Genomic DNA, 13,174 nt, shown 5'->3' with positions numbered 1-13,174 from the left:
TCTGTAGCGCCCTCGCGACATAGTTTGCATTTTCAAGGTCGCATGCTGAAGCTTCTCTTCAGCCGCTGCCGCTGCCGCTGCCGCTGCCACTGCCACTGCCACTGCCGCTGCTGCGGCTGCCTCCACAGCTTCTTCTGCAGAATTTCGGCGAGTGTGCGGCCATTTCTCAGGGTCTAACGATGCCAGCTTTGCGATTATCCAGTGATATTGTAATCTGCTGCCAGGTAATCTGTCGGTTGCCTTCAAAATATACCTTATAGCTATGCCCTAAGCCCATTACAAGCCTCGCTGGTGACAGTGCATCCAATTTAACATATAAAGTATAATTTTTACGAGTGCAGCCGGCTTAAGGAACGAGCACTGAAATCGCAAAGATATGTAGTTGCCCAGTCGCAGTCGCAGTCGCAGTCGCAGTTGGAGTTGGCGACTTAAGTGACTGAGTGCATGTGTGTGTGTGTTTATTGGTGCAACATTTCGCGCTGCAAGTTCTTTTGAACTTCAGTGCCCCGCTCTGCACTTTCCATGGTCCCTGAAGTTATTTCCTTTACGTGACTCTGCGCTGAGTCATCCAAAGGGGAAGAGGAGGAGCAGAAGAGTTCGGCCTACCAAAATCCTGTGGGTCAAAACAATGCCAGCCACATCGATGGTTGCTCATTGCCAGACCAGCGAGCTCCCAAGTCCTCGCCCTTGATTCATCAGCAGCACAAACAATGACTCAACCTAATTGCCCGCAACAGCCCGTGATGCATCACTAGCTAAACGAACTAACTAACTAACTATGTAAGTCATGCATTGTCGAGCTGAGCTAAAGCCATGCGGTGGTGCAAGCGCCAAGTGAAAAGCTGGGAACTACTTACTTTTGAGGTGACCAGCGTCAGAGTAGGCGAGGAACCCTGAAAATTTAATGAAGCAAACATAAGTTAAAGCTGATAACTTGCAGTATCTATTATAATATTAAAAACAAATCTTATATTATATTGTCATAATGATAAGGTGGATTTTTGGTAATCATCAAGACTTGTATATTAAAACATAAAACATGCTGACAAAATTAAATAAATATATCTAATTTTATATCCTAGGATAATTTCTACAATCGGGCATTCCTTTTAATAAATACTCATTCATGATCCAAAAATCCGTATATGTATTACATATACGATATATACATATGAGTACATATATCATTTTTTTCTATCAAGAGAGAAAGTCAATAGTAACTTATTTATCTGTTGATTCTTGAGTTCATAGCCATAAAAACGTATGAAACTCCGCTTTTCCTGATTTTCCGCGCGCGTGGACTTATAATTTTTTACTAATTCTCAAAGGAAGTTTACGTAGAATACGGACAGTCAAATGAACGTGTACGATGTATAATGATCAAGGTATTGTATGTTAATTAAAATCATTTATAATTGTATTTACTGATGAGTAAGATAATAATTTATATATCTAAGTATCATGTAAGGAATTTCTTACGATATAAATTCCATACAAAATTATTTCTAATGGTATGAAAATCACTTTAATTCTACTAAAGGAGGTTAAATTTTAATGCAACAATGCTCTGCCCTGAGAGCGACATATGTTGAGTAATCTGAGTTATATAAAGGAACCTGAGCAACGGCATAGACTCACGTTTGGGTATTACCACAGAGTGCCACACGTGCAATTTCTTTGGCAAGGCAGTTTTTCGGTCAAACACTTTGCCAAAACGTGCGCCGAACAAAAAGTGGTAAGAAAAAGTAACAAGGGAAAACTAATCCCATTTCCATTCCTGGAACCTAACAAGGACGCGCCTCTATCTTGAGTGTGAAATCACGTAGCATCATCGATCGTATCTCCAAATGTAGTGCAATAATTGGGACGGGGCCATCGAGCACCTGCATCAAGGAATTTTACATCGTGACAATCGAGGCAAATGAAAATCCTTTCGCTTTTCCGGGAATAAAGAAAAAGAAATTCAACTGTTACCATCTGTAATGTGCGCATATCTCTTTTTACTCCGTCATCAAAATAAATGCATGTGTGTGTGTGTGTGTGTGTGTGTCGTTGGCTTGGCACAGTACAATGAACTCTTGGAGCGACCGAAATTTCTATTTAAATTTGAGTATTTATTAACTGAAGCGAAAGAATCAAATGTATATTTATATATACACACGTGTATATAGGAGTAACACAACTACAGCTAAACAAATTCTTAGCGACGATTTTCGACAAAAGCAATCAAATAATACTTAATTTTATACAGAGAACATGTCTCCAATGGCCATGTCGTAAAGTCTCATAGATTCTTCCACCATTTTCGTCACTCTCTGGGCGATTAACATAACATGAACTGGAATATACGAAATGGGAATGACCGAAGGCATTAGACGACAAGACGGGTCGCGACTTGGCTTTGGCTTCGGGTTCGGACTCGGGTTTGAGCTTGGGTCGGGCAGGGCAGGCCAAGTTAGCCAACTGACTAGCCAAGAGTCAATTGACTAGAGTCGAATCATACATTAATTAATAATTTCTTTTGAAATTAGCGAGGCGACATTATTTATCCACGTGTTGCTCTTCTCCCAGTCCAGTATGGGCAGCAGATGGGGCAGACGAAGCCCATCTGACCTCACAGCACACGATTTGCACAGATCGTGTGCCTTTTGTTCTAGATCATTAAATAAACTTGTACGAAATGGCAAATGACACGAAATATGCAAAGAATAGAACTTAAATCTGCGTAGTGTATATAAGAGCAAGCCTAGCTGTAACGGTTTTCATAATTTTATATATACCCGCTGCTAAAGTGCCAAAAGAGCATATTAGTTTTGTTCAATCTGTTTGTCTCTCTGCCTTTCGATTAGTTATATAGGTGTACAAATCTGTTGAGATACTTTCGATAAGATGTCAAATGAGGAATTACTATAAATATTTTTATACCCTGAATCCATTGAAAATGGGAAATCAGGGTATAATGGTTTTGTGAAAAAGTATGTAACGGGCAGAAGGAGGCGTGGCAGACCCCACAAAGTATATATATTCTTGATCAGGGTGACGAACTGAGTCGATATAGCCCTGTCCATCTGTCCGTCCGTCCGTCCGTCCGCCCGTCCGTATGAGTGCGTCGATCTCAGAAGTTACAAGAACTAGAGAGCTGAAATTTAGCATGCATACTCGTGTGTACCATACGCAGTACGAGTTTGCTTTATTTTTTCGATAAATCATCCGATAACTTTTTTATCGAGAATAATCGAAAAATTGATTTTGTTTTTTTCGCCTAATTTGAACACTTTAAGATCTGGAGTCTTCAAACTTGCGTTGTATATAAAGTTAATCGATACAAAAATTTTTTAATTTACAGATTTTGGATACCACGCCCCCTTCTCCCCAAATTTGTAAAAAACGCATTTCAAGTACTAGAGACTTGTGCTTTGGAATGTACACACATATTTACCAATTACACTCTGAAAGTTTCAGTAAGATCGTATGTCTACAAAAGAAATTATTCGACAAATAAATTCTCATAATATTGCTCACACTGCATCGCAGCCCAAGCGCAGTCGCTGCTTACTGCGCAGTTAGCAGAGCGCAGGCTTATGTGTGCGTGTGGTTGCATATGTATGTATGTGTGCATAAAAGAAGTCAAGAATGATTAGAATATCAGCTTAGAGGGTTCAGGGTATCTCCTAGTCGAGCAGTCTCGACTAGAGCCTTCTTACTTGTTATAAATATACTTATGAATTAAACACTTCAAATTTAAACCACATAAATATATTCTATAACAAAGGTCTTGTTTTTAGAAATATCTATAAGTTAATTTAGATTGATTATATAACAATTACAATTACAATTACAATTTGAACAGAACCATTGTATTCTGATGTCCTAGTATTTGCAATGGGCTTAGGTAAAATAATATAAAATGTAAAATAATATTAAGTCCCAGAAACCGTATATATGGGCTTCTTTATAACGAGACAAGCCATATAAATATTTTGTGTCTTATAATTTGTTGATCACCTCTATAGTCTCTTAAGACATAACTTTATAGACCAAAATTTATGGTTAGTAGTAGACAGTGTTCGAACTAAAAGTTGGAGTTCGGTGGAGTGGATCCGTAGATAACATATGATATTATATTTTATTATATTATGTTATATTATATTATATAATATTATAAGAAACATTGTATATTAAATTCAATAAATTTCTTAAATTGAATTTAACTCTATTTTTTTGAGTACATGAACGAGTATCATGCAGTTGAGTACGGCCAATTGGAATGCTGGCTAATTAATGGTGGTTTTGTTTCAACTATACTATGAAAAAGACAATACTTTTATTTCTATATAGAATACAAATGAGGAAATTAAGAAGACGACACTCACGTAGATTAGGTTTCAGATGATTTAGAGCATTCCATTTAAGATGCTTGCTTTAGCGCTTAACCCCATTTCAATTGACCTGTTCATATTTGCTACAAATATAATTTATTCTTCCATATTTCCAGTATTCATGCATAACTTTTTATTTTCAGCAAAAATGCATTCAAATTTCATAAATTTGTATAATTGTTGAGTATTTTTAGACAATTCTGTGACATATTTAATATTGTTCTCTCTCGCGCCGCTTGGAGCACTACCCGGGCGCCCCCCGAGTAAGTGGCCGGAGCAATAAGAGCTTAAAATAGACGCCTCCACATACCCAATCAGAGGAAAACAGAGAAACTAATTATATTACATTGGGCATTGTACGGAGGAAAGAAACTTATTCGAGCTGAATGCGCATCCAGCATCAATAAAATGTCGCAGCGTCTCTCAAAAGCTAACTTTGTATAATATGATTGCATGTGAAGTGCTATAAAGGTATGCAATGCATTGGGGAAGTGGACGGCGATGGGGATGGGGAAGGGGAAGGGGAAGGGGGAGACGGAGGGGCTGGAGGATCTGGAGGGAAAGCCGAGCAGTTGGTCGGGATTGCAGCTGACATAAAACAACTAAAAATAATACAAATACAAAGCGATAAATCTTGTAGGTGAAAGAAAGCCAAAAGCGAAGAAAACGTGAATCTAGTGAAATGCTGATGCTGTATCGGTAACTAATGCATGTCTATTGGAGTGAGAAATGGAGACGGGGATAGAAACAGAGACAGGGGCAGGGGCAGGGGCAGGGACTGGGCCTAGCGACACGACAGGGTAAGAAATGTCCAAAGTACTTTGCTCTAATGGCAGTCACACGCATTACCATGGTCCACGAATCGAGAAATCTATTCTTAACGAGTCTCGCCGAAGAAAGGGGAGAGAGATGGCGACGTTTCTTTCTTTTCGAATCACTTTTGAATAAATTTTAGTTACAGATCTTCTTCTCTATGCTGTGCGTCTTTCTTTCTTTCTCTCCTTCTTTCTCTATTGCTTGTGGTAATAACATTAGTCTAGTTGGTATACGTATGAGTCTCTTTGTCCGTCTGCGTGTCGCTCTGTCCATGCCGCATTAGAGAGCATGATCATAATACATAGATCCTCCCAGACGATAGATGGAAAGAAAGCATCTTCTTTATTGCAGCGAGCGAGCGAGTGAGGGGAAAAGGTATCGTTTTCCATGTAATAATTTTCCAATGTGTCCAGCGGGCAGGCGGGCAGCGGGCAGGCGGGTATATAAAAAATGCACCGCTGTCAGTGGACCGCGGCCCTCAGCGGCAAACCGCTCGATCAAATTATGTTAATTCGGGTTTAGTGCGAGTATCAAATATTTATTACAGCCACAGAGCGACAACGATACATAACGAACAAGAAGAAGACCCCAGAGAGCAGAGAAGAGACACTAATACCTTGTGCAATGGCGCAGACTTGAATTAGTCGAAACACGGCGGAAACTTTGAAATACACTTAAAACTCTGAAAATATCAGAGAATACAAAAAAAAATGTGTATTTATCTTGTCTTTTGCATATGATATGTACACAGAGAGTTGTAGATCCACTTATGTACATAATACATTGAACTTATCATAAACAATAGATATTCTCAGGTCAGCCAACTCCATATCCTGTCTTAAGTTCGCTGGTCATAAACAAATAAAGTTGGTATTTTCATTAGATATTGCTCCCAGGGTATTCATACCTCAATAGTTACTTTGATTCCATTTGAGATTAATTTTTCTACACCTACTGAAGAGTAGTTTAATAGGGAGTACTGTAGTTAGGCGATGTATGTTACAGTTAGTAATGGGTGCGGCGAATCTCCTAAAGTACATTCATTCTGATCAAGTTGAGTCCGTCTAAAAATAAGATATTGAATGGGCTATCAACCCTATGGCCCTATGGCATACTTGTAATATAACTATTTGATCTCAATAGAAATAGAAATAAAGTTATAGCCAAGAGTATTTACACAACGAATATTTTATATATTAAATTAATTGTGAATTCGAATATATTTATACAAATATGTGTTATAGGATGTATTCTGTAGGATACACCCTATAAGGCATCCATATGTATTTCTGTTTTTGTTTAGCTAATTAAATTCGTCCATATCAATGTAGTACAATACCAAGCTGAACTACACCCAGTGCTGAACTCTTAAATTAATAACCATACTTTAAATTTACAAACTATACTTTAAATGTATTCATTTAATATTTATTTATTATTTCTTATAGTTTTTTCCATATCTCATTTCCTTTCCATATATCGATCATATTTGATACTTTGAAGTTGTCATTGCAACCAGCCAAATCTAGGTTTATGGATGATTTGCTTCCATTAATACTTTTGGTTTTCGCATACCTTGCAAACTTTCTCTAAAATTAAAAAAATTGATTTAAATAGTAGAGTTGTATGAAGCTTTGAATAAATTTATTCCTCTCAATTTTATTAACATTATATTATACGAAGATATATATCATATTTAAAAACCTTTACCCAAGACCTGTGCTCTTAAATATCCATTTAAAATACTAAGTATTCTATATATTAATTTCATAAAAGGTGTTCTATTTAAAAACAAAAATATAGCATAGCTTTATACTCTGGTGCATATACAATTCTGAATCTTTTCTTTAATCTGAAAGATGAATTTGATTAGATTTGGACTCTCAATTATTTAATATCTAATTTCCCGTAATGAAGGCATTGAAGGAATAGAATAAGCGTAGAAGATTGATGCAAAAAGTAGAGTTAGAGTAGTTGTAAATGTAAGTATATTTAGACACATATATATATATATATATATATGTGCGTGTGCATATCTTCTATGTATGCATGTACTCGATAAGTCTATAATGCCTCAAAAATCCGTTATCTGTAGTATGCAGGGTATCTTATAGTCGTGCACTCTTGCCTAGAGCAGCTTTACTTCTTTTTCTTACTCTTATTGGGTATACGTGTGTGTGTGTGTGTATTGTCATATATTGGTATGTACATATATGTACGTACGCATATCTCCTACACACAATAAGCGGTCCAACTATAAAACTTGTATCAAATCGAACAAAACAAAAATAAAATTTTTATTGCATTCCAGCACTAAAATCTTTCGATCGTGTGATGCTCAGAGAGCTGGTCACCGAAAGCCGAACAACGGCAGCAGCAGCAGCAGCAGTCGCAGCAGCCGTCGACAATTTGGAGTTGGCTCTGTCCCCGGCCGGGCAGCCGCTGGGCCGGTGTCTCTGTCATTCGCAGTGTGTCGGTGTGTGTAGTGTATTGATATTGATTGTCTACCCCGAGCCGAATTGAAACTCTTTGCCATTGCCTAATATTCCATTAACGGGCTTATTAAGGCAGCACGTAGCACAGCGTCTGAGACCCACACAGATGCAGAGAGGCATAGACAGAGAGGTAGTGTGTAAGAGAGAGAGAGAGAGAGAGAGAGAGGGCGGATACATACATGCTAGTAGTTTAATAAAAGGTACTGATGCATAAATGGGTGTTTGTATCTAAATTGATCGAATTTGGGGACACACACATATGAGAAGTCGGGGCGAGAGGGAAGAGCGATGAGGTGAGCGGGACGCTGCGTGCGCTGGTCGCTCGATGCTCGATGGCTCAGGTAAAAATTCCCCCGTGGGCTGAAACAAACACAACAACAAAAAGAGACAACAAACAGCAACAACAACAACAACAACAATAGCAACAACTGCGGCACGAAGAAGTCGAAACTCGGAGTTGGACTTGGAACAGTGGTGGCTGCTAAAGCAGGTACAATTTTATAATTTCGTTTCGTGTTTAATTAAAGGTGAAGTTTTAAAGAAATAATAAAGAATTATCGAAGACCTGGCCAGAGACGGGTCCAGATGATGCCCAATACACACACACACACACAAGTATATATACCAGCATTGATCGTAAAGCGATGAGACGGGCAACCGTAGCGACTAGTCCCCTCCCTCTCTCTCTCTCTGTCTCCCTCTCTCTCACGCTCTCTCTGCATGCAAAGAAGACTCGGGAGCTGGGGTACTATTGGGAGTCCAGCGATCATTATGCCATAAATAAAGATTCGTTCCGTGCATCGGTCAGCTATGGGAAAATTATATAAAGCACTTTTATAGTACACCATCTTTTTGAAGCTCTAAAAATTCTGTTAGCGTGTGACTAGATCTCTGTGTGTGTGTGTGCGTGTAAATGTGTGCATATGTGTGTGTCTAGTCAGTGTGCCCTGACTGAATTTCGGGTTATGGGCCCTGGGACTATAATTATGCCCAGTTATGATCAAAGTCCAGTTATCGTTGCCTACGATACAAATAAAGCTTCGAAATTACATATTCACATTTAATTACGAAACTCTATACGAAGTCAGCTATGGACTTTTTACTTGCCTTGATTGTTTGATTGCTTTTGACGTTTGCTTTAGTCTCCGATGGCCCAAAATGTTGACGTTTGTTTTGTTTTCTGAGCGGAGTTATCAATCAAACCAAATGTAATTCAGGCAACTTGATTGTGTGGGACTAGACCAGAACTCAAGAATGGGGTGGATGGAGAATTTAGAATATGTAAAATAATATTAAAATAACATCTTTAAGCTGTACGCTGAAGCGTAACCATGAGAATCACAAGGAGAGGCCGTTAGCAAGTCTACTTTCTTTAAGAAAGCAATGATAATGTTCTTGGACATTGGAATCGCAAGGAAAAGCAATTTACTTATAAGTAATATTATTTTGCAAATTTGTGCTTTATTCCATTCTTAATTAATTGCTCTTGTTTAATATATGACATTAAATAATAAGACTATCAAAGAATCTTATATAGTTATGTTTCTGATGATATTTTAGTCGTTCAATGCTTATGCTTATTATCTGGAAAGACGGGTTTTTATTTACCATTTAGAATAATTTAGAAGTATAAATTGAAAGATAGAGTCAGATTGTTGCATTGAAATAGTTATTCTGTAAGATAAAATGGTTTTGTCTATAATAATGCAGAATAAACAGGTTCATAATAATGGACTCTTTAAGGAATGAAGTGACACAAATACAAGACTTGGCATGCTTCTCTGATTTGACTCCGATTAAGGTAAGTAGGAAAGAAGACAGCTCTTAATCGGGCAACCAGCCTATTTGCATTGTCTCTACTGAACACAGAAAATACCGTTTCAATTTTGCAAGGAATACAGAATCAAACCTCTAATACAATGTAATAGAATGTATCCGCATGTTTATGGACTCAAAAAATAAAGAAATAATTTGCTTTTATTATAATAATATTACAGCTCTGATGATTACAAAGAAAATCCATTTTATGTATTTCCATTATTGTATTGAAAATAAGCGAATATGCCTTTAGATTATAACTCTGAGAATCGCTAAGAAAGGCCTCCCCTTCACATTGTATACTTGAAACTAAACATAAAAAGCTTATGTTTACACATGCAAATAGTTCTACTGAAAAACTATATATTCTTTATTTAAAATATTAAATTTCAGTAACAAAACAAACAATCTGTAATCATTAACCTTTTTGAATGAAATAAAACAGAATCGAAATGTTCTACCAGAGCAGCAGAAGAAATGAGAGATTTGTCAATTTTTCATTGCCAAGGCAAGCGAAACCAAAATGTTTGACAGGCTGGATGACAACCGCTTGTCAAAATCTGACAACTCAAACTAATCATTTCAATTGGTGCTGGCGCAGTCGACGCTGACGTCGCAGTGGCTAGATCAACGCAGCGCAGCGAGCGCGTGCCAAAGATTTGAGTTCGAGGTGGTTCTCACTTACCCCAAGAACCGTGACGATGACGATGACGATGACGATGCCGATCCGATCCGATCTGTGAGCGGAACGATGATGACGCAGCGTTCGCATTTAGCAACAATTTTTCTCATTTTGACAAATTCCTATTGTAAAAGAGGGGGCCAATGGGTATTCCAATGGGTATTCCCTGCACCGTCACTTGCCTGGGCCTGAGCCTCAGCCTAAGCTATCGTCATATCGCTGCCAATGCCGCAATGCTGTCATCGGAGTTTGTGTACTTACGAGTTTATAGCCAGGCCTTTCACCCAACGAACAAACACTTTTACGACACTTTGACAACGGGCAGGAGACACAGCGAACCCAGCAACAACAACGACAACAACAACAAGAGAAACATGATGAAGATTGGACTTTGAGTAGTTAAATCGAGTAGCTATAAAAAATGTCTAATTGCTTTTGGTTTTTCCTTTTGGCAAAGTAAACAATTGAGTCTGTGCTCGAGACTAATTGATTCACACTTTCTTTCGGGCTGTAAAACAAGATGTATTCTCGCCCGGATTACCATCGAACGAGTGTGCAACGATTGAAATCTTTACTGCTCCGGCAACGCAGTGACATTAGCTTGGGTCTTTCAATTGAGCTCGTTGGACACAAATCAAATACAAAATGGGCTCTCAGAGTGTCCGTAGTTGTTATTAGGTGAAACAATCAAATCGAGGCGAAGGCTGAACGGGCACTTTGTAGGGCTCGGCCCCTAATTACATGGGATCGGTATCAACTGCTGCTCCAACTGTTTCTGTTTCACTTTGTATTTCTATTGCTGCCCAGATGATGATGATGAGGCACATCTGTCTATAATGACGTCTGCCTCTGATTGGGGCAAAGACTCGGCCTCAGTGTCAGTCTCAGCCTCAGCCTCAGCTTCAGTCTCAGTTCGAGCTAGACAATGAGTAGATAATGATGTTGTGATGTCAAAACATCAACATCTCAACATCTACGGCGCTTGAGTGACTGATGGCGCGTGAGGATCACAGCCAGAGTCAGGAGCGACACTTGTTGTCTTGGGGTTAGAGTTTTTCGGTGTTGGTGTCGGCTTCGGTTTTTGTTTTTCTTTGGGTTTTCATTCATTTTGGTTTCGTTAACGGTAGCCAGATATCATTATTCAAAGCGCATCAGCGCCGATTGCTCTATTAGCCACTTGACATTGAGGCATTTAACACGTGCGAGCTGCTGCATCATCGAAGGATTGGCGGCATTTAATAAACGCTGACGCGTCGCACCAGCCGGGAATCGAGCCCTTCCTTGATTATGCAGCCCTTCTGTGTGCAGTGGGCAAACAATGCTGTCTATTGACTTTTTGGCACCCGCCAGCTGCACCAGCACCAGCACGAGCACCGGCACCGACACCCGCAGCTGCATCCAAAATTCCCATGAGCTAATGGCGCTTTGTGTGTGCACTTGACACGTTGCTGCTGGGTGATAGGGAGATTTATGTGCTGACAAGCTCATATGCAAATTGACTTTTGACTCTTTGGAGAACATGCTTAGAAAGTCGTACTAAAACGCACTAACACAGTATGAGAATCGCAAAGTAAGGCATTATTTTCTATGCGCCATTAAAACAGATTTATGTACCATTAGGCTAAAATGCAAATTCACTTGAATTTTTGACAGAACTTTAGGAAATGAAATAAAATATACTGTCATAACATGAGAATCTCCTAGAAAGGCGGTAATTTCTATAGAAAATATATTTACGTCAAATACAGAGAAGGAGCTAAAGAGAGAAAAGCATTGGAAAGTAGAGTCGCCAAAAGCGTGAATATTCTGGTTCAGGAACCTAAACGAGTATGTTGGTTACGAGGAATGCCTATTTTGCCATCCATCCACCTGTTCATACTCTTAAGTCTAATATATAGGTAGCTAGGTCATGGCAAATTGGAAGAATTATTTCGTTAACAGCTTTACCACGAGACTTATTTACTATTAAGCGCCTCTACTGATAGACTTAGGGTCTTGTCCACGGTTTTAGAAAATATTGAAAACTATGTATAACCGCAATAGCATTTCAGTTAGGATTATCAAGCTTTAAATAGTGTTAAAAACAGGTCTTTCATATAGAATATAGATATAGTTTGTCTGCTAATATGTGATAAAAGAAAAATCCTCGGAATTTTAGAAGAGGTAGATGTTGTTACTAACTAGAACTAGAAGTTCAAGCAGCTACCGAATCGATCTGTCTGCTTCATAGATTACTATAATTTCCATTCCAAAATTGGATTTCCCATCATTTATAGTAGGCCAAGGGGCGTATTCGTCACTTAGACACCCATTAGTCATGTTCCACGGATGTCAGGAATGTCGACGCAATGCCATGCTGAAGTCGGTGAAAAGCAAATGAACGAAGCGAAGGTGGGCGAACGTCAATTGCTGCCAGGCACAGGCAGGGGCACAAGTGCAGGTAAATGATAATGAACAAATTACAAACAGTAGTGGGAGTTTTTTATATTTTGTCTCAAATGTGATAGTTGTGGTGGGCTTGTGCTTGTGCGTTTGTCGCTCGGTAAATGCGCCTGTTTTCCACTGAATTTAATTAGCGACCTCGACTCAGATAAACGAAGGTGGATGCGATCGCTTGGACGCTTCGCTGGGTTTTTCTTCAGTCTTCAGCTCTGTTGCGACTTTCAACCGGCTGTCCGGCATTTCGTCACATATCGCTGAGCAAAGGCGCGTATTCCGGCGTCTTACCCGCCCGTACCCCCTGCACTGTACGATCAGCTTAGCTCGGACGCTTTATCGTGCCGTCCAGATCTGTTCGAGTGGCCGACTTGAGTTATTTAAATTAATAAAATATGCTAAAATGTGTTACAAGTGTGCGAGAAATATGTAGTTGCCTAATGTAATAGATCATATATTATAATTAAAAGAATTATGGTGGAAACGCAAACCCCACTACCCGATAACAATGACAACAATTGCGACAAAACAATGGCAAATAATTCCCC

The 13,174-nt window shown here is 39.0% G+C and overlaps 1 protein-coding gene across 12 annotated transcripts in view; it reads right to left on the bottom strand.

The window, feature by feature from the left end:
* LOC6577948 (voltage-dependent L-type calcium channel subunit beta-3) overlaps positions 1 to 13,174 on the bottom strand; it is a 56,368-nt gene that overhangs the window by 27,580 nt on the left and 15,614 nt on the right. For all 12 annotated transcript variants that reach the window (XR_006357377.1, XR_006357379.1, XR_006357378.1 and 9 more), the window contains one exon: positions 858 to 893. Coding sequence is in view for 9 of the 12 variants with exons in the window: in XM_044009296.1 (XP_043865231.1) it covers positions 858 to 893 (36 nt within the window). In the remaining 3 variants the exon portion in view is untranslated. The remainder of the gene's footprint in view (positions 1 to 857; positions 894 to 13,174) is intronic.

This window comes from Drosophila mojavensis, unplaced genomic scaffold (genome assembly GCF_018153725.1).
Source record: "Drosophila mojavensis isolate 15081-1352.22 unplaced genomic scaffold, ASM1815372v1 contig_49, whole genome shotgun sequence".
NCBI classification, from domain to species: Eukaryota; Metazoa; Arthropoda; class Insecta; order Diptera; family Drosophilidae; genus Drosophila; species Drosophila mojavensis.
Note: the sequence above shows the minus strand (reverse complement) of the source record. Positions and strands in the feature narration are given on the sequence as shown.